Below are 27782 nucleotides of genomic sequence, written 5' to 3' on the forward strand. Positions count from 1 at the left end.
CCAGCCTGGTTAATAAATCAGCTGATTCTTCCACTCCCTTCCTCTGAATTTGAAACCTGGAAAATAATTAAATGTAGAATTCATCTGTAATGGCTGTAGTTATCAAGTGCTGGTTTCAGGGCTGCTGTGAAAGGCAACTCAAACCACTTTATTAGCCCATTTGCAAATCCTTCTGAGGGTTGAGACTGTCTCTGTCCTGAAAGAGAAAGGAAGTCCCCTCTGGGTGTCCCAGCACTCACATTAGGGAGCCATGTGACCCTAAGCAAGTGTTCTGACCCCTCTGCGTCTCGCCTTCCTCATCTCTACAAAGAGGTGCTTGTGACTCCATGGTTCAGCTGTTACTTCATTTTTGTGTTTGCTTTTGTTCCAGCTGGGAAACAATTGCTATACAAATGAACACGCTTAACTTTGACAGTTGTGCTCTGTAACCAGTCATTTCTGACATATAAGGAATCCTTTAAAGCTGTGATTCCCAAACCTGGCCAAACATCATGTGGGAAAATTTCATAAAATGCAGATTCCTGAACTTCATCCCTGAAGATCTTTCTCCCCTGCCTCACTGCCCCATTAAATATGGTGTTTAATCAATGCAGTCCTGGTCAAACTGTCTACTTTTACTCATTGGGTCTTTTTTTTTTTTTTCCTCTTTCGAACTTTTTATTTTGTTCTGGGGGCTTCCCTGGTGACTCACACGGTAAAGAATCTGCCTGCAATGTGGGAGACTGGGGTCTGATCCCTGGGTTGGAAAGATTCTCCTGGAGAAGGGAATGGCTACCCACTCCCATATTCTTATCTGGAAAATTTCATGGACAGAGGAGCCTGACGGGCTACAGTCCATGGGATCACGAAGAGCTGGACACGACTGAGCGACTAACATCACCACATGGCCGAAAACAGTGAAGGGATTCAGCCATACATATACATGCACCCATTCTCCCCCAAACCCTGCTCCCATCCAGGCTGCCACATGACATTGTGAACTTGATTCAGTGGGTTGTTTTCTCCCCCGACATAGCAGGTGGGATCTTAATTCCCCAACCAGGGATCAGACCCACGCCCCTTGCAGTGGAAGCACAGAGTCTTAGCCACTGGACCACCAGGGAAGTCCTGGTCTTCAATAGGTATTAAGTGATACCTGGGAATGAGCCACTCATCAGCCAGATTTGGATGTAAGCAATGATTAGGTTAATTAAAGTGCTAGAATCTCCAATCTCAGTATCCCTTGAGAGTTTACAGTTGGCAGAAGTCATAGTTCTTCAAGGAAGCCTTCCGTGGGCCCCGAGACTGTGTTATGCCCCCTGGTTAAAAGTTTTGTAGCATCCTGTTCTTCTGCCTCATAGGACTTCCTGGGCTGGTTCACATCTATCTTCCTTTCCAGAATGTAAGCTCTCTGAGGGCCAGGATTGTGTACACTATTACAGCTTTGGGGGCGTACAATTTCCCCTCTTTCAGAATTGAGATCCCGGCCTTTGGTGGATGCTGCGGTTGCCGGGGGAGAGGAAGTTTCTCTCTGGCATTTTGACTGGAGGCACGACTCCAGGGGCTTCCCAGGCTGTGTCATCAGTGAGAGCCCGTGGCTGTTGGCTCTCACAGCAGCTCTGTGCCGTGTCTGATGGGCCATGTTCATACTCTCTGAGTTCCTCGGTGTGTTGTCAAAGTAAGTCATCCCTTTTGTAGGTTGTCATCCTTTTTTTAGATTTGAGTTTTCAGTCTAAGTGTGAAGATTAAAATGAATTTTCAGCTGCCTATCTCCTCAGCTCCTTTCTCTCTACTGTTTTTATCTTTTGAAATTCTGATATTCCCAAATAATACAGATTTTAAAAGGTGGTTTAGGCATATTTATTGAGACTGAAAAGTTCCAGTTCCCTCCCTTGGCATTTCAGCCTCTCGGTTTGACCCCAGATACAGTTTCCCCATTTGTGATCACACTCCAGTTACCAGCCTTGAAAATCCTGTCTTCATAGTTTCATGGCCAGTGCACTTGTCCAGAATGCCCCCTCTCTTCCTCTCAGCCTCCAAGATTTTCTTCCTCTGATCTCCTGCCTAAGTCCCCGTGGCTCTGATGCTTGGTTTATACCTCCTGTATTACTACTTAACATAGTACTTGTATGAGAGTAGGTTGTGAAAGTGTTGACTCTTTGTGACCCCATGGACCATAGCCCACCAAGTTCCTCTGTCCATGATTGAATTCTCCAGGAAAGAATACTGGAGTGGGTTGCCATTCTCTTCTCCAGGGGATCTTCCTAACCCAGGAACTGAACCTGGGTCTCCTGCATTGCTGGTGGATTCTTTACCATCTGAGCCACCAGGAAAGCCCCACGAGGGTAGGTGTATGTAGTACTATCTTCCTCAGATTGCCCATTATCTTACCCTTGCCTGGGACTTGATTAAACTCTTAGATTCCTGTGGGTACTATAATCTAAACTTGCCTGGGAATGGCAGGTGAGCCTTCCTAGAAATCCAGAGATTATTATTAAGTTGGAAGATGAGATTAAGGGGTAGGGAGCATTGTCACATAGGAACAATCTTTTCTTCTCAGTTCTTAGTTCAAGGTGACCAAGTCAGTCCATGGGAAATGTTACTGGTCAGCTGCGTCAGTCTGTCCTGAAGGAGGTACCTGAAGTAGAAAAATGGCTTCCACCTTCGGGAGAGTCCCCCCCAAAGTGAGACCTTTGTTTATTGAGGTGCCCGTCAATTTTGATTTTTTTCACTTATCCCTCTATGAAAAAGAAAGAAACTCATTGGATAACTTATTCTTTATTATTCCATCTGTATTTTTTCATTTGTTTGCTTCTTCCTGGGCTCATTTCATGTGTTCATTTTATTTATTCATTAAGCTCATGTTGTTTTTGAGAAGCTACTCTGGACCCGTCACAAGGCAATTATTCTTTCAAGAATCCAAATTTAGGCAACACATTAGATTGAGTAATTTACCTGTTTTTTTTTTTTTTAATAATGATGAAAGCATAGACCATGTAGAAACAAAATATTCATATGGCATTGTTTCTTGACAGGGCTGTGGACAAAATTTGCTATTCATATAAACACATTTCTTGGGGAGAAGGGTGTGGGAGGGCATTCAGGATGGAGGGGACACATGTATGCCTGTGACCAATTCATGTTGATAGATGGCAAAACCCAGCATGATACTGTAATGTAATTATCCTCCAATTAGAATACATAAATGAATTTAAAAATAAATAAATAAATAAAATACATGTAAAAAAAATTCTGATTGAGTTTAAAGAACACAAAGCATCTTTTAGGAATAGTTTCTGACAGGGATTGCTCTCATTCTCAGAGGCTAATGAGCCGGTATAAACACCTGCGTGTTGACGCAGGTGCCCTTTTCTGTATCCATACTTGTCCTCTTTTCCACGTCTATCCGCAAAACAACCCCAGAGGGTCCAGTCATTTTCCTGTTCCTGACAAGTTGGGCAGAGAAGAGCATGCCATGCTCTGAGAGCCAGGGCGTGCCGCTCATAGGAAACGACACAGAAGGAAGTAGGCCATCCAGAAGGAGGAACAGCAGGTGAGAACAGGCCTGGGCCGGGAGCCAGGACTCCTGGGGTCTGGTCTCATCCCTGTGCTTGATGAGCTGTGCGACCTCTCGGAGAATAAGTGGGGATGGGCATGCAGCGACAGATTAAAAGTAGCAGCTTTATTTAGTATTTGTCTGTGAACATATATTTATTTTTATTGGAATATAGTTGCTTTACAATGTAGTGTTGGTTTCCGCTGTGACTCAGTTATATGTGTGTATCTATCCCCTCCCTCTTGGACCTTCCTCCCACCCCTCTGGGTCATCACAGAGCACAGAGCTGAGCCTCCTGTGCTAAGCTGCACCTTCCCACTAGCTGTCTGTTTTCCTCATGGTGGTGTATATATGTCAGTGCTCTTCAGAGTCTTACAGCCCTCAGTTCAGATCACATTCTGGTTGAGCAGCTGTGGACATTACTTAACTCCTCGAGCTCCGCGTCCTCCACAGCATGTGGAAAAGACCTGCTGTATTCGATGGGCAGAGGGATGAACCGCTCTCCTGTGGGTGAAGGATCTCAGCACCACATGCTCAGTTTTCAGCCTAGAGAAACATGACCGAGATGGTGAGGGGCTCGGAAAACATCCTGTGAGGAACAGCGCAGGGGAGGAAGTTCATCTCCCTCTCAACAGAGGAGGCGCAGGGAGAACACAAGTTCTGTCCGCCTCATAGACTGTGGTGTGAAAGGGAGAGTGAGCCGAGGGCGGCAAGGGTGGGGATGGCGGGCAAGTTCAACCTTGGCGCGAACGCCCTGAGAAATGGGGCAGCCCAGCGGAGGAGCTGGCAGCCCAGGGCCTGGGAGCCCTGGCCGTGTGGCCCGGTGGTCTGATGACTGCGGGGTAGGGGGCGTGGCGGGGGTGGGACGAGAGATCTCTCTGTCGGGAGGGAAGTAGGCTAAGCGTCTCAGATTGTCCCACTCCATTTATTCCTTCTCAGGATTCTCAGGAACCATCTGTGGGTTATTCTGTTTATCCTTGGATGCCTCTCTGAGGGTTAGCATTCTTTTTTTTTTTTCTTTTGAACTTTTTATTTTGTGTTGAGGTATTGCCCTAGTGACTCAGACAGTAAAGAATCTGCCTGCAATGCAAGAGACTTGGTTTCGATCCCTGGATCAGGAAGAACCCCTGGAGAAGGCAATGGCAACCCACTCCAGTATTCTTGCCCAGAGAATCCCATGGACAGAGGAGCCTGGTGGGCTACAGTCCCATGGGGTCTCAAAGAGTCAGACATGACTGAATGACTAACACAATTTTGGGGGCTTCCCTGGTGGCTCAGAAGGTAAAGAATCTGCCTGCAATGCAGGAAAACCAGGTTCAGTCCCTGGGTTGGGAAGATCTGGAGAAGGAAATGGCAACCCACTCCAGTATTCTTGCCTGGAGAATGCCATGGAAGGAATTCTCCATGAGGAGCCTGGCAGGCTACAGTCCATGAGGTTGAAAAGAATTGGACACCACTGAGCGCCTAATACTTTCACCTTCATAGCTGATTAGCAATATTGTGATAGTTTCAGGTGAACAGCTGAAAGACTTAGCCATATATATGCATGTATCCATTCTCCCCCAAAGTCCCCTCCCGTCCAAGCTGCCACATAACACTGAACAGAGTTCCCTTTGCCATACAGTAGGTCCTTGTTGGTTATCCATTTTAAATAGAGCACGTGTACATGACCATCCCAGTCTCCCTAACTATTCCTTCTCCGTGGCAACAATAAGTTCATTTTCTAAATCTGTGGGTCTCTTTCTATTTTCTAAATTCATCTATATCATTTCTTTTTAGGTTCTGCATACAAGGGACGTCATGTGATATTTGAGCATTTGGTTTTAGACGTGACGGTTTGTCATTGCCGGGGGTAAGCCTCTTAATTGATCAGGGCTGTCTTTTTTCCCCCCAGACCCACCCTGACTCGAGCATACTTGTTCTGCTCTCCTGCTGCCTCCCAGATTTTTCTTTGACGGCTTCCTTCTTGATGTCATGGGACTGTCAGAACAGTTTGCTTCTCTCCTGAAAACCTCATCATGTGAGAGTCAGGACTTCCTCGAGTTTTCCTTCCCTTCCCTGAGGTCATGGAGAATGTCTTCCTTGAGGCTTTGGGACAGCAGCAGCCGGCCTAGACAGGAGAAGGTGCTGTCAGGGCCACTCCTTGGAGCAGAGCGAGTTGTGGGAACAAATGCTGCTGTTAATCAGGCTTTTTAGCCTGGGTCTGGCTGGCCGAGTGATGGGGATTAGGCCTACAAGCCTCGCTCTTCTCTTTGCTGGCATCAAAAGCAGACACCAGCTGTGGTGTTTCTCCCTTCAGTTTAACTTTTGGACAGCTGGCAAAGAGAATAGGCTTTTATAGATGTGGCTTTTATAGAACAGGGCTGACACTTGCAAGATATTTTTTTTTTGGTTTGTTTTCTTCCAGTTTTATTGAGATATAATTGACATACAGCACTGTATAAATCGAAGGTGTACAGATGGCTCGGTGTTAAAAAAGAAAATCTGTCTGCCAGTGTAGGAGCGTCGGGAGACAAGAGTTTGATCCCTGGGTCAGGAAGGTCTCCTGGAGAAGGGAATGGCAAGTCACTCCAATATTCTGGCCTGGAGAATCCCATGGACAGAGGAGCCTGGTGGGCTACAGAGAGTCAGACACGACTAAGCAACTGAACACACACATGTACAGCATAACGATCTAACTTACATGCACTTGCAGTGGTTATCACAGTAACTACAGTGAACATCCATCATCTCACATAGATATAAAGATTAAAGAAATAGAAAAAATGTATCTTGTGATGAGAGCTCTCAGGATTTATTCTCTTACCCCTTGCATGTTTAACACACAGCAGTTTTAATATATTTATCATGTTGTACATTCTGTCCTTAGTGTTTCTTTATCTTGTTCCTGAAAGTTTGTACCTTTGGACTGCCTTCTTCCAATTCCCCTTGTCCCCAGGCCTCACCTCTGATAACCACAAACCTGATGTCTTCTTTTTTTTATGAGTTTGCTTTTGAAGTATGATTGACCTGCAGCAGTCTCGTGGTTCCTGTTATACAGCGTAGTGATTCTGTATTTCTATGTTTCAAAAACGGCACAAGGAGAGCTGGAATTAAGCAAAGTCTGCACCTGGAGCCCTCACGTGTTCCTTTCAGCTGCTGCCCCTATGGCTGCTCATTCCTTATTTGTCCTCGACACTGTCTTCCTTCTCACCAGAGCCTCACTATAATCTCCGTAAGGAAGGGAAGGTAGGAGTGAATAGATCCACTGTACGGGTGAGGAAACTGAGGCTTGGAGAAGTCGTGTGATTGATGTAAACCAGACAGTCGTGAGGAAGGCCTGGAGCTGGAACCCAGTGAGGAACACGTGGCTGATTTTTCAGTGTTGCGCCAGGTTCATGTTAAAGGGGAGCTGAGTTCCCTTCCAGTTGTGTTCACGGATGAGATACTTGAGGGCCTGTTACGTAGAGGGGAGCCGCAGTGGCAGGCGCTGGGTGGAGACACAGAGCGCTCAGACACCCAGGCCTGCACATAAACCAGGGGAAGACAGACGTGAGTAGAGGGGGTTTGGGATCCTGTGCCGAGTATCCTGGGTGAGGAAGTTAGGGGCTAATGGAGCCCCCCAGAGCGTCACCAGCCTGGCCTTGAGAGGATGGGGAAGATGTCTGTAGTACGTGCCATCTCACTTGAGACCCAGGAGGTATTGGTTGAGGGAGGGGTGTTCTAGGAGGAAAGTGTAAGTGTAAGTGTTAGTCACTCAGTCATGTCTGACTCTTTTCAACCCCATGGACTGTAGCCCGCCAGGCTCCTCTGTCCATGGAATTCTCCAGGCAAGAATACTGGAATGGGTTGCCATTCCCTTCTCCAGGAACCCAGGGATCGAGCCCCGGTCTCCCGCATTGCAGGCAGGCGCTTTACCTTCTGAGCCACCAGGGAAGCCCAGGAGGGAGGGTAAGTATATGCAAAGGTCTGAAGGCAGAAGGAGCTGAAAACGTTCAGTGTGACAGGAAAAGAGCTTGGAAAAGAAAGCCAGTGCTAGTTCACAGAGAGCCCTACAGGCTGCGGTGAGGGCTTTGAGCCTTAGCCAGTGGATGGTGGAAAGTTGGTGAAGGGTTTTAAGCCTGGGAATGTGCCCTAGTCACATCTGAGTTTTAGAAAAATCTCCAGCTGCAGGAGGAGGGCGGGAGGGAGGGCTGAACCTTAGGGGAACTATTTGCTCATCCTCCTCCTGCTGTGGACACGTCAGGCATCCCTGTTGCCAAGGCTCATCCCTCCTGGATTTTTGCACTGAGGTTGCCCCCATGCTGACAGCCAGCTCTGGGCCACTGATTCTTCTGTGCTTACGCAGAGAATGAGAGTCCACAGGCAGACAGAAGGGCTCTTTTTCTGCTTCCCCAGTTTGAGGATCTGTGTGCAAGAGAGAATTAAGTGGGAGGTCTATATCGAGGTGACTTATTCTAACAAAGCCAGCGGTGACTTGTTCTAACAAATGCCAGCCCTGCTACACACACAAGCTAAGTGGCAAACACCTCCGTGAGCCTCATAGTCTTCACCTGAAAAGCACATGTAATAAAATGTTGTTCAGTCACTAAGTCATGTCTGTCTGTGACCCCATGGACTGTATGTAACACACCAGGTTTCCCCTGTCCTTCATGTCCATTGAGTCGGTGATGCCATCCAGCCATCTCGTCGTCTGTCATCCCCTTCTCCTCCTACCCTCAATCTTTCCCAGCACCAGGGTCTTTTCAAATGAGTCAGCTCTTCGCATCAGGTGGCCAAAGTATTGGAGCTTCAGCTTCAGCATCATCTTTCCAATGAATATTCAGTGTTGATTTCCTTCAGGATTGACTAATTTCATCTCCTGGCTGTCCAGGGGACTCTCAAGTCTGCTCCAGCACCACAGAGTAATAAAATACCTTCCTCAGGTCTTTGTGAGGATCCAGTGAGATGATATATGTAAACTTTGAGTCATGTAGGAGGTGTCCAGTAAGTATTTATTCCCTTTTCCTTTTTTCCTGCCTTCCCTTACCATTGATCCAGAAATCTTACAGTCAACTCCAAGCCCAAAACAGTCTGACCTATTTCCTTTCTGACCCACTCCATTCTGTCCCTCTGGCACACTGATCGCCTTGAAGTTTCTTGAACACTCTAGACACACTCGCACCTCAGGACCCTCTGACACCTGTGTGGCTTGTTTCCTCATCTCTGGCAAGTTTTTGCTCAGTTATCATCCCCTCAGTGAGACCTGCCCTAGCCACACTCTTTAAAACTCCAACACCCCTCATCTTATTATTGCTTTCCCAGCTTTATTTTCCTCTAAAGTTCTTATTACCTTCCCCGTATTTATATAATTTAATCGTTTTTTAATTTTTTTGTGTGTGTTTATTATTAATTTGTTCATTATCCCCTCCAACTGGCATATGCACTGCACAAGGACAGGAAGTTTTAAATGTCTTATTCATTGCTGTATCTCCAGCAATCACTGTATCACTGCTTAGAACAGTGTCAGGCACATAATAAGCTCTCAGTAAGTGTTTGTGAAATGAATGTTTGATTAGCTCTCATAACTGTTGAGAATATTGGGAGTTGGGGGAGCACCTGGGACTGAAGAGTCTTGACTGCCATCTGAGGGTTCTTCTGCAATCTGGCTGGGTAGTGACTCTCACTAGGAGTCTAGGAGACAAGAGTTCCAGTCCTTTACTCCTTTCTCTGTAAAATGAGGACCTTGCCCTTTGCCTCACTAAATAGCCCATTTTTATTAAAAAAATTTTTTTTGATGTGTTTTTATTTGTTTATTTGGCTGCATCAGGTCTTAGTTGCAGCACTCAGGATCTTTCATTGCTGCACACCAGCTTTCTAGTTGTGGCATGGGTTCTGGTGCACATGGACTCAGTAGTTGCAGTTCTCAGGTTCAGTAGTTGTGGTGCTCAGGCTCAGTAGTTGTGGTGTTTGGGCTCAGTAGTTGTGGTGCTCGGGCTCAGTATTTGCAGTGCTTGGGCTCAGTAGTTGCGGTGCTCAGGCTCAGTATTTGTGGTGCTCAGGCTCAGTAGTTGTGGTGCTCAGGCTCAGTAGTTGTGGTACTCGGGCTTAGTTGCCCCACAGCTTTTGGGATCTTCATTCCCGGATCAGGGATGGAACCTATATCCCCTGCATTGCAAGGTGGATTCTTAACCCCTGGACCACCAGGAAAGTCCCATAAATATCCTATTTTTAGGAAAAACTTAACCCTAGAACCTTTTACACAGAAGCACTGGTTAGCTCATAGTTCACCTTGAAGATGTGGAAACCAACAGTTCCCCTCTTGCCCCCCCTGCCAGTTTCCACTGCTGGACAATTTATTTTTCTCCTTTGTTTGCTTCCTGTCCTCAATTCATTGGACTTAAAAACAATCTCCCATTGAACCTGTGTGATGCCCAGGGACATGGTTCCCAGAAGGTGGCCTGAGTCCATTTCCTTGCCAGCCTCTGAGAGCTAAGGAAGTTACTGTGCATGAATTAAAGCTACTGTGCATGAAAGAACTGAGACAGCTGTCGCCTGGTGAAGCTGTCTGTTTAGATTAGGTTCACTCAGTCATTTACTCATTCACTTATTTCTTCACATCAAGAGACTCACAGTCAGATGGGAGAGACCAGAGCAGACAAATCATTATCGCAGTGGAAACACATAGGTGGAGGAGAAAGTTTCTGTGTTAGTGAAGTCCCTGCTACAAGAGTGTTTGTTGTATGACAACCCCAAACCTCAGTGGCTTCCAACCAAAACTATTCATTTCTTGCTTGGGTACCTACAGGTCAGCTAAGGTGGCCGAGCTTCAGGTGGATCAAGTTGTGGTCTGTCCTTGTGTATCTTTCTGGGACCCAGACTGAAGAGGCAGTGGCTACCCAGGGCAAGCTCTCCTTGGGGCCCATGGTCAGAGTACAGGTAGCTGAGCCAAACCACACAAGCACATCCACAGCCTGTACTTGCATCACATTTATAACAATTCATGGGCTAAAGTCAGTCACAGGCCAAGCCCACCATCTGGAAGATAGGGGTGAATACTCTGCTTACTCTAGTGACAGCATGATTGTGTTGTTCTGTTTCAGGGAGGGACTGAAGAGTTAGGAATACTGTACTTGAAGTGGCTTAGTGATAATCTGCCTGCAACGCAAGAGATGTAGGTTCGATTCCTGGGTCCGGAAGATCCCCTGGAGAAGGATATGGCTACCCACTCCAGTGTTCTTGCCTGGGAGATTCCGTGGACCAAGGAACCTGGTAGGCTACAGTTCATGGGGTCTCAAAGAGTCAGAGCAACTAAACAGTAATGACAACAGTCAAATGTACTACAGCATTTAGCTCATTTAGCTCCAGCTGTGGGAATGCGGGAAGGCTTCTTGGAGATAGTAACTTTCATCTTGAAGGATAAGTCCTTTTTGAGACAATTAAGCAGGCAGTAATATATGCAATTTTGTAGTATCGCATACACACACACACGTATATATTTATTTATATATGCACAAGTAGTAATATATGCACCAGAGAATCCTGGTGTGCTGCAGTCTGTAGGGCTGCAGAGTCAGATGTGACTTAGCAACTCAACAGCGACAACAAATACATGGGAGTGCATGCTGATTTAAAAAGTGAATGTGAAATGTTATCTTAAAATTCGCGTAGTCACTGTGGGCAGTATGTCAAGAGCTACAGGAAGGTAAAAATAAAGATCACCAGAGTGCGTGCCTTCGAAGTCCCAACTTCATCAGGGAGATCAGAAAAATACAAAAAAGAAAAGGAAAACATGTAACCAGTACATTCTTGCCAGCTGAATGGAACAAAAGTGTGAACTCAGAAAGGAAGTTAGAGTATATTTTTAGCAGCTTCTCTTGGTACAGGATGCAAGATATGCACTGCTTTCTAGCCATTATTTCATTTAATCCTGGCAACCCTTGAAGGATGTCCTAATGAGAATCCTGAGCCTCGGAGTGGTTAGGTAGCTTGCCTCATGTTCTGTAGTTAGACAGTTGTAGTGGGAGTACTTCCTTGTAGATCTCTTTTGCCAAAGAGCAAAGAGTTTATTCAAAGATGTATTCATAGACATTACTACGTTACTGTACACACTGTCTTTTATTGAGTAGGGCTGCTTTAAAATGTAGTAAACCCTTTTTTTTTTCTTAGTGTCTACTATATATGCAGTACTCTGCTTGTTAAAGGACCCCAGTCCTGGAGTAGTTCCTCAAGTCTAGCCTGGCTATGGCATTCTGTAGGTCTCACCTTGTTCTCATAGGTTCAAAAACCTTTTTTTTTTTTTTTTTTTTAAGTCTTTATTGAGTTCTGTTATAATACTGCTTCTGTCTTAATGTTTTGGTTTTCTGGCCATGAGGCATGTTGGATCTTAGCTCTCCAATCAGGGATCAAACCCACATCCCCAACACTGGACAGTGAAGTCTCAACCGTTGGACCACCGGGGATGTCCTTGCTCATGGGCTTAAAATGCCTCGAAGAAAATAGGATTCTTGCCTACGTTTCTATGCAGAAATGCTCACTTTGAATGGTGAGGTGTTTTGAAATCCTGCCTCTTTTTTTTCCCCCAGATTATATACGCACAGTCAGTGTTCTTTCTCCTGGGAAATGAAGGGAGACAGCTTGGTGAGTTGCTCCAGGTCCAGCAAAAGTTAGAGGTGGGACTAAGTGGAAAATAACTGTTTTCACTATGGTGCAAACTACTCTATCTGATAATAATTCTTCCATCATCTCGGAGCACAGATGCACGTTAGTGGAACATCCCTGTGCATGAAGAAGGGGGCATTTGTGAATTTTTATTTCTAGTTTCCTACCAGTAATCACTTGACAACTGGAATAAGGTCTTCCTGGTCTTCCTGATCTTTAGTGTGACCTTTCAGCCTAGCCTCTCATGCGTTTGTGGAGAGAACCACCATCTTTCTGCAACCATCCCTTCCCTCTGTGGATCGTTAAACATTGACAGGCATTTTTGTGCACGCTCCATCTCGGCGGTCTAGAATTGAGTTGAAGCACGTTTCATGACCCTTTTCTATTTGCTCAAGAAGCTGGCAGAACTGGTTTCCCTGATCTCGGAGACCATCTCACATGGTCACTTCCCCCCACCCCAGACATGTTTGAAATCTTCTAATAATGAGCAATGCTCATTATTGTTAATAATGAGAACTGCTGCCTGTCGCTATCTGGTATTTACCATCTCATGATTCCCCAGGCAGGTGACGCTCAGATCCTGTGGCTGCTCATCGAGTTGATGTCGGACGGAAGGAGAATAAACTGTCTCAGACTGGTCCAGCGAGGGGACGTGAGTGGGAATGCCGCAGCAGGAACAAGTGACCTGTCTGGCTGAGAATCCAGCATCCTGAGTGCTTCCTCTTGACATCACCCTCCAGACCACTACTGCCTCGAGGGAAAGGGCGCTTAGGATTTTGCTATCAGCCACCTAAAACTTTTGCCTAGCGGAGAGAAGACTTTTGCTGCAGAACTGAACAAGATACTATTCCACTGCACTTTTTTATCCTTTGATCATCCTGGCTACGGTGACTTGTTCGGCTTGGGGAATTTGAGGCTGTGTTTTTTCCTATCATTTTTGTGAACACTTTTCAAAATGATCGACTTAAGCTTCCTGACGGAGGAGGAGCAGGAGGCCATCATGAAGGTTCTGCAGCGAGACGCCGCCCTGAAGAGGGCCGAAGAGGAGAGAGTCAGGTAGGAGGCTGGCCCTTCGCTGAGGGGAAGAGGGCAGTCTGTAAGAGGACGAGAAATTTCGTTCCTCTCAGCTGTAAGTGGTGGCTCTGACTTGGAGCCTGACTTATGGGTTCCAATTTCAGGTGTATTTCCTGGACAGAACTTTCTCCTCCTTGGTATCTCTCATCCCATAGGACTCACGCCAGAAATAGTCTTGATTAAAAACCTAACTAAATGCCGTTAACTTATCAAACACTGGATTAAAAATGAAGTACTCTATACAAACATATCCATACATCTACGCTCCCCATATATATGTATAATGTATACACACACACACACATATTCACTTTTTTTTCTTTTTACTGAATCTACTTCTTTAAAAGTGGATCATGTACTAAATTAGGAAAAAATTTAAGTTTCTAAAGTGTTACGAACAGAGAAGTAGCTCACATTTTTGCATATTTTCATACATGCTTGAAATGATTTCAACAGCAAGTTGAAATTGGTTCTGACTGAGCCAGTTTTTCATTTGTGTCCCTCGAGAAAGTGTGACGCTGTTCTTGTTGGGAGGAACTCAAACCAAATGTCCCACATCAACAGTCCCGCCACTTTCCCCTCCTGTGGGTAGAGGAGCATGAGGTCAGAGGGCTTGAGTCCTGCCATCTCTCGCCTTCGTCATCTGGGTTTTGAAGGCAGTGAAAGGCTTCCTGAATGTAAGTTAGTCGTATTCATGACATAACCCCCATCCCAGGAATTATCCAAGAGGAGCATCAGCCATCTTCTTACCTCTTGGGACACCATGATCATAAACAATGGATTTATTTGTATCCATATTTAATTAATTTATTTTTTTTAGTTGATCCTCATTTGAACATGGATGCTTTGTAAAAGAACATGCTGAAGTTCCCTTTAAGGATTCCAGTGTGTCTGATTATGGCTGCTCATCATAATTCATGTTAAACAGTGCTTAACAGATTGCAAGGGGCTTATATGCCCATTATTTCTTCTGAGCTCACAACACTTATGTAGTTGGGGTGCAGGGTGGTTTGTAATTACACCCACCTGATGTGTGAGGAAATTGACCTTGAGACAGGTCAAGTGACTCACCCAGGCTCATGCAATCCATAGATGTCAGAAGTGAGAATTAAATCCTGGCCTGCAGGTACTCATTCACTCAGTCTACCATCCCTTCCTGAGAAAACTGCAGCAGACAGGACATCCTGGGAGCCAGCCATGACGAGGTGGGTGGCTGCCATGGACACTGAGCTGTGACTGTGACAGGAGACGGCTGTAGGTGGTGGAGATCGTGAGAATGCTGTTCCTTACTTGTCATGTTCCTTCCTCCAAGTTGCTGCTCCCCACTCTCAGCAAGTGGGGCGCCTCAAACTGTGTCCCCTGGAGAGCTGGGAATTACACCAATCAGCCGTCGAGGTCTCTTGGTAGCATTCATCCTTTACCAGTCACAGTACATGAATGTCATCTTCTTATGATCCTCCCAGCAGCCCTGAGATTTGGCAGGGCAAGACTGTTAGACCCATTTTAGAAATGCTGCTGTGGGGGAGCAGCACAGAGGGAAAATTAGTAGGTTTTCAAGCATGGGGGCAATGGGAATTCCTTTAGTCTCTCAGAAGACTAGATGGAGACACTGGGAGGGAAAGCAGTGTAGCTGAGGTTGCCCCAGGGCCCCATGCCTCTTCCTGCCTCGAGAAGAGGGAACTCTCAGTATTAGCAAGCTGCTATATTTGAATTCCTCCCCACTGTGGCGCTAATGGTAAAGAACCTGTCTGCCAATGCAGGAGATGAAACTCAAGAGATGTGGGTTTGATCCCTGGGTTGGGAAGATCCCCTGGAGGAGGGTGTAGCAACTCACTCCAGTATTCTTGCCTGGAGAATTCCGTGGAGACAGGAGCCTGGTGGGCTATAGTCCATGGGGTTGCACAGAGTCAGACACGACTGAACCGACTGAGCGTGCACACACCAACAAGATTTTACGTGTGATTTGTAATTCGGCTTCCTCCATCTAGCCAGATTATGACGGCTAGAGGGAGGTTACCCTCCCTTCTATTTTAAACATAATTAATATTTTATTTTTTAAAAAAATATTTATTATTTGGCTGTGCTGGATCTTAGTCACAGCACGTCGAATCTTTAGTTGCAGCTATAAACTCCTAGTTGCGGCATGTGGGATCTGGTTCCCTGACCAGGGATCTGACCTAGATCCCCTGCTTGGTTGTGCAGGATGTTAGCCCCTGGACCACCAGGGAAGTCCCCCTCCCTTCTATATTTACCTGGCCTTTGGGATTCCAGGCTATTGGGTCTTCCTTGTAGTTCTCCGATTCTGTATGAATGGAGGTATTTCTCAGGCATCTCCAGTAAGAGCTGAAAATGTCCTTAAAAATTCCAAGTTCTGCCTGAAAGTGAGCCTGGTGAGGGGTGGGAGTGTGTAGCCACTGGCACCAGCAAGTCTACAGCCACAGCAGGAAGGCTGTGGGTCCTCTTGCAGAGGTGACCTTGCAGAATCTCCTTCCACGCACTGTTTCTGAGGACATCTATGAATCTGCCGCTGGTGCTGCCCTTGTTTCTTGCTTTTGTAAACTGATGGAAGATGGCTTGGGGTGGTAAAAATCTAGTGTGAGTCAGACCCTGTTTGCTGCTACCTTTCTGGTGTGTCAGTTGCTCAGTCGTGTCTAACTCTTTGGGACCCCATGGACTGTAGCCCACCAGGCTCCTCTGTCCTTGGGATTCTCCAGGCAAGAAAACTGGAGTGGGTTGCCATTCCCTTCTCCAGGAGATCTTCCAAACCTGTGGATCGAACCTAGGTCTCCTGCATTGCAGGTGGACTCTTTACCGTCTAAGCCACCATTCTGGGGGCCTTCCTAGTTAGGCACCAAGCAGCTTGAGTGGACTTGGCCATGGGCGGGTCCAGGACTGAGTGCCAGGGGCCAGATGGGCAGCAGGCCCACACCCTGTGGGCACTGACAGAGGCCCAGCTCACCGCCTGCTCCACACAAGAGGAATGGCGCTCTCAAACCCTTTGCTTTAGCCCTGAAGGGACTTGGATGATTCTGAGGCTGTCTGCTCCTGAACTGATGGAACAAAATGCTGTTCCTTGGGCTTTTGCTTTTCAGTCCTGTTACCAGCCCCTAGCTGTTTGTCTTTGGTGCTTCTATCAGAGTTATAGCCTGACAGCTCTGGAAAGATTTTTGGGGTCCATATCAGTCACTTTACAGATAAAGCAGGAAAAACCCAGAGAGGAGAAGTGACTTACCCAGGGTCACACAGTCAGTCAGTGCCAAAGCTTTGATAAGAAAAGCTCTTGGTCTCCTGGTTTGAGAAGAACAGTAAGGGCCCTTCAGTCAAAACTGATGTGATTTTAAATCCTCTCCTCACCACTAAATCAACTGTGGTTCATTTGGCAAGTTACTTGACCTCTCTGAGCCCTCAACTCAGAGACTGGGAATAACCATAGTATCAAACTCAAAGAATTATAGACAGATAAAACAATTCTTTATCTTCTTAGCACATAGTATATGACTGATACATTTTAATTTCCTTATTCACCACTCCACCCATGCCTCTAAGGAAAAAAAAAGGACAGAATTCTCTGATTAGTGGTCTGATTCCTTAGAAGGAAATTACTCCTAAAGCTATCAACTATTTATTAATAAAATAGTGGAGTCTAATTGAGCACTCATTAAGTATAGGAAACCTCTGGACTAATGAAAGGGATTTTAGGGTAATTGAAACATTACCAGCCTACCAGTCCCAGCTCTCAAGGTATTTACCATTTATCGGATTATCAATTACAAATTTAAAACCTCGACCTTGTTTCCCTAACATGATTTTGCAATGCCCCAGTTCTCCTCCAAGTTGGTAAGTGACTTTAGAGACATAATTTAGATAATTCTATTCTTAGCCTAAGCAAAACACCATTAGAAAGGCAAATCTGCCACTGAAATTCAGAGTGGTATTTCAAATGCTGGTTCCTTATGGACCTTGGCGGTGAGGACATTACTAATGGACTACAGCACTTCTGCCCGCTAGGAGCAGACATTGCCTCGGAGTCCTTTTCAGTACGGCTGTGGAGGAGAGTTGCATTTAAACTGAAATCTGTCTGCCATTCCTCATTTATCCAGGAATGCTTTGGCTTGTTCACATCCAAGCTCTTTCAAGACCCTTTGGAGATGATTTATCCTATAGGTTACCTCCCATCCAAATTTCAGGGCTTCCCAGGTGGCGCCAGTGGTAAAAGAACTCGCCTGCCAATGCAGGAGACATTAGAGATGCGGGTTTGATCCCTGGGTCAGGAAGATCCCCTGGAAGAGGGCATGGCAACCCCCACTCCAATATTCTTGCCTGGAGAATCCCATGGATGGAGGAACCTGCTGGGCTACAGCCCAGGGGGTCTCAAAGAGTCGGGCACGAGTTGGCGACTCAACAACAACAACCTCCAGATTTCATGGATGAGAAAGTGTCGTACAGAAGTGTCCGGTTCGCAAATCACTCAACCTGTTAATGGTAGAAGGTGGATTTGAACCCAAGGGAATATCCACTGTGGTGTCTCTGGAGTTGAGTGAGAAGACAGCAATTCCGGGTCACTGCAGCGCCCCCTACCTGTAGCCACAAGCGCTACATGTAGAGCCACCATGCCTCTCTACCCAGCCTGCTCTCCTCACTGCCGGCTGCAGACATTTCACAAAGCAGCAGGGCAGCAGACATCAGCATGGATTCTTTTTCTCTCCTGGCTGCCTCCTCCCTCTCTGTCCTCTTTTTTTTTTTTTTTTTTAAGAAACACCACCACACATGCATAGATATAATTTTGGTCTTTTATGGTTTGAAAATGACACACTCTAGAGGTGGTGTTTCCTGTGCTTTGCGTCACACTGCCAACAGGAAATCATTGCCCCTGGGTGTCTTTACACCACCAGCACTGTGCCCCCCACCCCATAAACACACAACCACATCTAGGGTGACGGGTGTTCTTACAGTAGATACCATCTCAACCGCGACCACATCTTGTGATCCTCAGCTGCTGCCTTAAGCCCTAGTTTCTTTGAAATGAAGGCAGTTGTTATTGAAGAACTGCCTTTCAGCACCTCTCATGGTGTTTTCTGTCAAAGCAAAGGGGAAAGGAACCATTTGTCCAGGATTGACATTGTACACAGTGTCACATTTTCCCCCTTGATCCCTGCATCAGTGTAGCCGAACCCACTCAACAAGGAGGAAATGGGCGTGGGGGGGGTGAGGTTAAGTGTCCTGTAAGAGTGAAACCTTGCTCATCCAACTACAAACCTGTGTTTCCCACACAATGTGCTGCCTCACAGCAGACTGTGGGGACCTGCAACGTATCCACAACGTGAGTGATGCACGTTTTGTCTACTTTTCCGCTGTAATGAGCTTTTGCAGTTTATTTCATTTTCACATGTGTTTGTTTTCAGATTCTCTATCAAGGGTTGAATTCCTTCATAGAAAGAGTGAAGTGTGATAGCCACCTTAGAAATCATAACCACGTTTGGCTGTCCCCGGCAGGGTGGGAAAGCAGTAGAAAGAATGTGGGTGAGGAGGCAGGCTGGCTTCTGGTCCTGGCTCTGTGTGACCTTGGGCAAACCTCCTAACCTCTCTGGGTTTCAATTCATCCCTGAAGTGAGGCCATTTTTAACTATCCAAGGTCCATTCCAGCTCTCATATTCAAAACAAACATGCAAGAGTACTTTCAAATCACCTAGTCTAACCCTCTTGCCCAGAATATGCTGAGGGGTTAAAAAGTACTATCTACCCTGGAGAAGGAAATGGCAACCCACTCCAGTATTCTTGCCTGGAGAATCCCATAGACAGAGGAGCCTGGCAGGCTACAGTCCATGGGGTCGCAAGAGTCGGACATGACTTAGTGCACTGTCTCACCCCAGAGATCCTGCCACATACACCACAAAAACCAAACATCCCCCAGTGACCTTGGCCCCACTGTTCCAATCACTCCCAGGTGGGAATTCAGGCACATGTCCACAGAGGTCACAGACAACATACATACGGTTCTGTTGTGTCCCATATATTACCCTTTCATGTCCCAAGGAAGACATTTTCTCTTAGAGATTTTCATTTAGTGTATCTTTAAAAAATCTTGTGTTAAACTTGCCTCCATCTTTTTCTTGGGTAAGGACAACCCAGAAATGGCCCTTTTGTGTCTGTGACGTTGCCATTCACAGCTTTCTTGATAGGCCTAGTACAATCTTGAGAACAGGGTTGCTGTATGCTGAATGTCAGACGGTAGCTCTTAGCTCTGCCTATCTTAGGGAGTTATGCTGTGCATTTTTTATTGGTGTACCATGTTTGATTTGTCCCTAATACCTTTGAAGTTTTTCTTAGAAATGAATAATGCAACATGAACTTATTAAAATACATTTTAAGCCTTAAAAAAAAAAAAAAAAGGACTATCTAGGGAATCAAGCGGTCAGCCTCTCTGGCCAGTCTGCTGATTCTCATTATCCACAGCTGATCAGATAACATCATCCAGGTTCTGCCTATGATGCTAGACCTTTGCTTCCTCATGACGAATAGCTAGAATCTGGGGTGTGCTGTGTAAGTACAAGGAAGAAAGCTGTTTGAACCCAGGATGAAGGGTGCCACTGTTCAGGCTTTTCTGTGGAAGTGCTCACATTCTTTCTGCACCACAGCGGTTGGCATTGGCAGTTAGACTGGCTGTAGACTATTTTATGTACAGTTCCAAGCATATACCTTGTATGCAATAGGGAATCAATGAACTAGTGGGTAAGCAAATGAACAGATAAGGCCTTTAACATACAGAGGAGGCAAGATGGCTGTCTTCTGCAATTGACTGAGTTCTTTGGGCATCATAGTAAACCTGTAAGGATTAAATGAGATAATGCATGTTAAGTGCCATGCATGAAGCCCAGTATAAAACACATGCTTAGTGTATATTAGCTGATGGATTGGGGGCATGACCAGGACAGTGTCTTCTCTAGGCTGAGTATTCTGCTTTCGCTTTGCCCAGCAGACCATGGGTATTTATTGAGCATCTTCTCTGTCCTCAGCTCTCTACTAAGTATAACGTGCAAGTGGAGAGGATGGTAAAAAGCGTGAGGGCCAAGAAACTTACCCTTTTTCCCATTTCAGCTAAATGGTACAACTAGAGAATCAAATGCTAATTTGTTGGTACAATTCAAGTTCCAGAAAAATGAGAGGTCAATGTAGGTTGGTAAAAAATATTTTTTATTTTAATTTTTAAAACTGATAGTTAATTTACAATATTATGTGTTTCCTATTAGTACTGCATTGGGATTCAGTATTTTTGTAGATTATATGTCTTTAAAAGTTATTGCAAGATAACAGCTATAATTCCCGGTGCTATACAATATATCCATGTTGCTTATCTATTTTATACATAGTAGTTTGTATTTCTTAATCTGGTACCCCTATTTTGCCCTTCCTCCATTCCTTTTCCCCTTTATTATCCATTAGTTTGTTTTCTATATCCCCGAGTCTGTTCTTGTTTTGCATACACATCATTTGTATTATTTTTTGTTGTTACTGTTCAGTTGCTCAGTCGTGTCTGACTCTTTGTGACCCCATGGACTACAGCATGCCAGGCTTCCCTGTCCTTCACTATCTCCCTGAGTTTGCTCAAACTCATGTCCATTGAGTTAGGGATGCCATTCAAACATTTCATCCTCTGTCACGCCTTGCCCTCAGTCTTTCCCAGCATCAGGGTCTTTTCCAGGAGTCGGCTCTTCCCATCAGGTTGCCAGAGTATTGGAGCTTCAGCTTCAGCATCAGTCCTTCCAATGAATATTCAGGGTTGATTTCCTTTAGGACTGACTGGTTTGATCTCCTTGCTGTCCAAGGGACTCTCTAAAGTCTTCTCCAGCAACACAGTTTGAAAGCATCAATTGTTTGGCTTTCAGCTTTCTTTATGGTCCAACTCTCACATCTGTACACAACTACTGGAAAAACCATAGCTTTGACTCTAAGGACCTTTGTCAGCAAAGTGTTGTCTCTGCTTTTTAATACGCTGCCTAGGTTTGTCATAGCTTTTCTTCCAAGCAGCAAGCGTCTTTTAATTTCATAGCTGCAGTCACCATCTGTGGTGATTTTGGAGCCCAAGAAAATAAAATCTGCCACTGCTTCCACTTTTTCCCCTTCTATTTGCCATGAAGTGATGGGACCAGATGCCATGATCTTAGTTCTTTGAATGTTGAGTTTTAAGCCAGCTTTTTCACTCTCTTCTTTCACCCTCATTAGTTCCTCTTCACTTCTACCTTTAGAGTGGTATCATCTGCATATCTGAGGTTGTTGAGATTTCTCCCAGCAGTCTTGAAGAATCCAGCTTGTGATTCATCCAGCCCAGCATTTTGCATGATATACTTTGCATGGAAGTTAAATAAGAAGGGTAACAATATATAGCCTTGATGTACTCCTTTCCCAATTTTGAATCAGTCTGTTGTTCCCTGTCTGGTTCCAACTGTTTCTTCTTGACCTGCATATAGGTTTCTCAGGAGACAGGTAAGGTAGTCTGGAATTCCCATCTCTTTAAGAATTTTCCAGTTTGTTGTGATCCACACCGTCAAAGGCTTTAGCATAGTCAATGAAGGAGAAGCAGATGTTTTTCTGGAACTCCCTTGCTTTCTCTGTGATCTAGTGGATGTTGGCAATTTGATCTCTGGTTCCTCTGCCTCTTCTAAACCCAGCTTGTATATCTGGAAATTCTCAGTTCATGTACTGTGAAGCCTAGCTTGAAAAATTTTGAGTGTTACACTGCTAGTGTGTGGAATGAGCACATTCCCCAAGTAAGTGACATCATACATGATTTGTCTTTCTGTCTGACTTATTTCACTACCCATAATATTCTCCAGGTGCTAAGAAGATTTTACCAGCCCCACCTAGGTGGTAGGGTTTTTTTATTCCTTTTTTGGTCATGCTGTGCAGCCTGCGGGATCTTCGTTCCTAAATGAGAGATCACACCTGCGCCTCCTGCAGTGGAAACACTGAGTCTGAACACTGGGCCACCAGGGAAGTCCCTGATGGTGGGATTTCTTTTGTAATCTACATCTCTACAGAACTTAGGCTTTGGTGTCTTGTCTTGGAATATAAAATATTCCAAATGGCTAAGATAGAAAAAGAGATTGATTAACTCTGGCACTGATTATCATGATAGGAAATATATAAATAGCACTTAGTGCTTTTGAAAGTATTTCCTATTTTTTTGCCACTTTAAAAGAGATGAACCAGAAACCCCGCCTGAGTTCTTTACAGTAATGGCCTTACTGGGAGCCTGACTCCCAGAGCACTGCAGGATTAGAAGGGCCAGAGGCTTGGAGACAGTCAGTTAGGCAGGAGCAGATCAAGCGTTGCCTAATGATGCTTACAAAGTGCCTTTCAGTTGAACAACAAAAACAAGTAAATAAATAATCTCACAAAGGGAAATTGGGAGTTGTTATGCTCTGAGGGTTTGTGGTCTCCTTAGACAAGCTCATGGCCGATGTCAGATTTCCTTCTGCATTTTCCTAATCCTCCAAGAGATGAAGTGTCCTGCCTGAACTGGAGAAGGCACTGCCGTTGTGATGGAGCTTGGTTCACTCAAGCCCAGGAACAACAGGCTCTCATCTCTTATCTGACTCACACCAGGCTGGCTGCTGTGCATTTATGTGTTAACAAGTTATCCACTTAAGAGTTTCTAGGCATCAGTTCCGTGCCGGGCTCTATGCTAGGGGCTTTTGTTAGAAAGGTGATTAGGAGGTAGTTCTCGCTTTCAAGGGGTTAGCAGAGTTCGCAGGTCAGTATGTGAGATGGATGTGCAAACAGATAATTGGAACATGGTGCACTGAGCGCTGCCATGGAGAAGCTGTGGGAGCACAGAGAAGGGCCAGCCGCCCGGTGCCCTCGGGAGTCAGGGAAGCCTTCCCCAGTGAGGCGGTGCATAGATCTGAGGGATGAGGGGTCACGTGCTAGGCAGAAGTGAGAGAAAGACATCCCAAGAGAATTTACATTTACTGGTCTCTTATCAGGATCCAGGTACTGTTAGGTACTTCTAGGTAAATACTGCCTTTTGTCATCCAAAAGTCCTGCAGAGTACCTCTTATTTCCCCCTGTCTTTATAAACAAGGAGACTGAAGCTTAGAGGGGTACAGGAAGCTGCCAAAGATGGCATTTAAGCAGGGTCAGAACTGGAATTTGGACCCAATCTGGGAAGACGCCAAAGCCCAAAGTCTTTCTGCCACAACCTCCTGCCCTTAATGTCTGCAGAGGTCATGCACGAACAGTTTGAAGATCAGTGAGAAGTCAAGTGGGGAGCATGGGAGCAAGTGCTGGAAAACGAATCTGAAAAGATAGCCTGAAGCCAGGTGGCTGGGGGCCGCATGGGATATTCCTTCCCTCCAGAAGTGCTGTGTGAACACCCACTGTTTTCCAGACATGAAGCAAAGATATATTGAGTACAGGCCCTGCCCCTAGGGGCTCACTGTCTAGTCACAGAGAGCTGGAAGGACTTCTCTTTTCTGGCATTGAACTTGAATGAGGTCCTTTTGGGAAGGGAAGGCAAAAGCTCCATCAGCAACCAGGGTGGATTTTTTGCTCTGCTGAAAATCTAGGCAATGATTCCACATGTCAGCAATATCATATAATATTTGTTTTTCTCTGTCTCACTTACTTCACTCAATATGACAGTCTCTAAGTCCATCCAGGCTCCTCTGTCCATGGATTTCCCAGGCAGGAATGCTGGACTGGGTTGCCATTTCCTTCTCCAGGGAATTTTCCGGACCCAGGGATCAAACCCACATCCCCTGCCCTGCAGGCAGATTCTTTTACCACAAAGTCATTTCACTCTTTTTTTTTTTTTTATGGCTGAATGAACACATCTTCTTTATCCATTCTTGTTGATGGACATTTAGGTTGCTTCTGTGTCCTGGCTGTTAAAAATATACGCTCTACTATATATAAAAATAGATAACTAATAAGGACCTACTGTATAGCACAGGGAACTCTATACAATATCTGTAATAACCTATGTGGGAAAAGAACCTAAAAAAGTGGATATACATACATGTATAACTGAATAACTTTGCTGTACAGCAGAAGCTAACACAACATTTTAAATCAACTATATTCCAATAAAGATATTTGAAAAAAGAAAATCTGGGCAATGGGAAATCATTAGACACATTTCATAGGAACCACGACCTCTGGTGATTCAGAACCATGAAGTGAAGACACTGTCCCTGTTAGGATTTGGTGGTGGGCTGTCACTACAGCGTGTGTCTGAGGGTTGTGATCGGACATGTTTGGCATAGGGTCACTTCTTTAAGTGGAGAGCAGAGACGTTTCCAGCAGAGAAACGTCCAGACTCTGTCTGGAAAGTGTCTCTTTAGGCATACTTCGGAGAGAGAAAACATACTTGCCAGAACCCTGGTGACTGCCCCTCCTGCCTTCCTCTTTCCCTGGTGAGCTTTTGTGCAGCTGTCACACACAGCCCTGCCACCGCCTTGGTGTGGCCCCCCTGCACATTCTCTGGCTAAAACACTTAGATTTGCTGCGTTAGGTAGTGTGTGTATTAGCTTGAATGACAATCATCAAACCCTGTTGGATTTTTGTAGCACAGAATCTTCCCAAGGCTTTTACTTTACTTTATTGTAAGTACAGCTCTGTGAACAAGAAAAGATAGATTTTTTTGACTCTCATTTTATCGACATGGGTAGAAAGATGTGGAGGTTATGAAACTTGTCATTGCAGAACAGTGTTTTTCCCTCTTCTGTAAAATGGGGGAAACTTTAGGAGGGTGGTACTTGGTTTGTTCTTTAGATTTTAGCTTTTCCGTGAGCGTCAATGACTGTGGAACCCTTAGAAGCAGTATCTGCACAAATGGAATTTACCCCTACCTGCACTCCCTACCCCACCTAAGTTTGATCTTCCCTGATCCCAGCCTGCCTTGTTGAATTCACTTTCCTGGAATTAAGAACCATGGACACATAGGCTTCCAGAAAAGTCTCTGATAAGTTCATTTCACTGAAATGGCAAGAACTGATGAGCTGATAACTTCCCCACCAGTTATCCACTCAGTGTTTATTAGGCGCCAGGCATACGCAGATGATAATGTACGTGCATTAGCTAACTTAATCCTCATAGAAATCTCACGAGGTGAGTTACTATCATTAACCCCCTTCCTTTTTAAAGATTTTTTAAGATGGACATTTTTAAAGTCTTTCTTGGATTTGTTACAGTATTGCAGATGTTTTAAGTTTTGCTTTTTTGGCCACTGAGGCTTGTGGGATCTTATCTCCCCAATTAGGGATCAAACTCGAACCCGCTTTGTTGGAAGGTGACGTCTTAACCACTAAACCATCAGGGAAATTCCTTAACCCCCTTTTTTTTTTATGGGGTAATTATCTCCTTTTTTAAAAATTTATTTTATTTTTTCGTACAGTGAAATTATTTTTATGATACTGTAATTTTTTTCCACTTTATTTGGAGGCTAATTACTTTACAATATTGTATTGGTTTTGTCATACATTGACATGAATCCGCCACGGGTGTACATGTGTTCCCCATCCCATCCCTCTGGGTCATCCCAGTTCACCAGCCCCGAGCACCCTGTATCATGCATCAAACCTGGACTGGTGATCCGTTTCACATATGATAATATACATGTTTCAATGCCATTCTCCCTTAACCCCTTTTTAAAAATAAGGAAACCAAGGCTTAGGGAAGTGTAATATCCCCTCTTTCTCTTGGGTATTTGCATTTGAACAGTGAACACACAAGCCTGCAGCCGAAAAGTGAATTTGCTCTTGAGAAATCTCAGGCGTCATCTGGGTATCATGGCTTAAACCTTTGAATTTTTGAAAAATGTTGTCATTGGATCCTGTGACCTTTTAGTTAAAGCATACACTGGTGAGTCATCTGGGAGGTTTGTGGGATCTCTTAGAACATTGAGAGCTTCATTTTGGCCATATGCTTACAACTTCTTTGTGCAGTGTCACTGTGAACTCATTTACTTACTGTGGATTCATAAAAAAGTAAAGCGTTTTTCCTTTTGTAGACATTTGCCTGAAAAAGTTAAGGATGACCAGCAACTGAAGAATATGAGTGGCCAGTGGTTTTATGAAGCCAAGGCAAAAAGACACAGAGACAGAATCCACGGTGCAGATATTATCAGAGCATCCATGAGGAAGAAGAGGCCCCAGGTAGCAGGTAAGTTGATTGGGCTATTGCCTCTCAAGGCAATATTTGTTTGGGAGAAGTAGTCCTTGGGAGAAGGGAAGGGTGTCACCATCACTACTGAATCTGCGGAGGGAAATCATTTAGGGGTGTGCTTTGCATAATGTATGGTCCTGTAGGTCAAAATCTTCTTGGGTTTGGATGGATGAAGTCAGGGTTAAGTGACTTAGTGTGGTAAAGAAGAACAAAGGAAGCCCATTAGTTGCCATATTGACTTGGAGTAACATTGACAATTGAGGCTTATAAGGGATCTGTGTGTGTGTGTGTGTGTGCGTGCGCGTGTGCGCGCTGTCGTGTCTGACCCTTGGATGGTAGCCTACCAGGCTCCTCAGTCCATGGAATGTTCCAGGCAAGAATACTGGAGCGGATTGCCATTTCCTACTCCAGGGGATCTTCCCAACCTTGGGGGATCAAATCTACATCTCTTGTGTCTCCTGCATGGGCAGGCAGATTTTTTTTTTTTTTAATCAGTGTATCACCTGGAAAGCTCTTATCAGGGATCTACCATCTCCTCTTTCTTTGGTTCTAACTAAAAATTCAGAACCTTTTCTCCTGAGTAGAGTAACAGGAAGAGATTGGCCTTCCTGCTCAATGACTGTGACACCTGGTACATCTTTAAAAACCAAGTACATCATTTAAGGGACTGTAAAGACAGCATTTTGGAGGCTTCTTCAGAATTCTGTTGAATTCATTAAATATTTACCAGGTGCCTTCTCTCTAATCAACTCTGCACTAGTCAGTATAAACCTTTACCCCTGAGAACTAGCCCCTGTCTAGTTCTAACCTGTTCTCAATAAGGAAATTACCTCTTTGGCATCTAATATGTTACAGGCATTTCTTCCCTAATATTTCTAATTGTAGTAGCAATCTTATAAGGTAGGTATTATTATCCTCATTATATGTATGCAATATGTAAAACTCAGAGAAGTGAAGTAACTTGTCCAAGGTCATCAGCGGGCTATGAGCACTGCATAGCTCATCAAAAGGAGTCAGCCCCCATCTATAAGGACTGTGGCTCTACATCAGAAGGGCTGAAATCCCAGCTCTGCCATGCACCCTCCCAAAACCACCCAGAACTTAAGAAATCTTGAAGGGTCCCGTGGGTTATACCGAGGGCTCCATTTTGCAGTTACAGAAACTAGACTTATGAGTAGAAAGACCTGTGAATGTATTTGGAAATTAGGAGTCCTTGGTGGCTCAGACAGTAAGGAATCTGCCTGCAATGCAGGAGACCTGGGTTCAATCCCTGGGTCAGGAAGATCACCTGGAAAAGGGCATGGCAACCCACTCCAGTGTTCTTGCCTGGAGAATCCCATGGACAGAGGAGCCAGGCGGGCTACAGTCCGTGGGGTGGCAGAGAGTCAAA

The 27782-nt window shown here is 45.1% G+C and overlaps 1 protein-coding gene across 11 annotated transcripts in view; it reads left to right on the forward strand.

The window, feature by feature from the left end:
• SYTL2 (synaptotagmin like 2) overlaps positions 1-27782 on the forward strand; it is a 120683-nt gene that overhangs the window by 41416 nt on the left and 51485 nt on the right. For 9 of the 11 annotated variants that reach the window (XM_059883023.1, XM_024987316.2, XM_059883027.1 and 6 more), the window contains exons 2-3: positions 12717-13210; positions 26238-26389. In XM_059883023.1, coding sequence (XP_059739006.1) covers positions 13110-13210; positions 26238-26389 — 253 coding nt within the window. In that variant the 5' untranslated portion in view covers positions 12717-13109. Of the gene's footprint in view, positions 1-5314; positions 5388-10596; positions 10766-12716; positions 13211-26237; positions 26390-27782 lie in introns of all 11 variants that reach the window. The other 2 variants (XM_059883024.1, XM_059883025.1) reach the window with 2 other exon arrangements.

Source organism: Bos taurus, chromosome 29 (genome assembly GCF_002263795.3).
Source record: "Bos taurus isolate L1 Dominette 01449 registration number 42190680 breed Hereford chromosome 29, ARS-UCD2.0, whole genome shotgun sequence".
Taxonomy (NCBI): Eukaryota; Metazoa; Chordata; class Mammalia; order Artiodactyla; family Bovidae; genus Bos; species Bos taurus.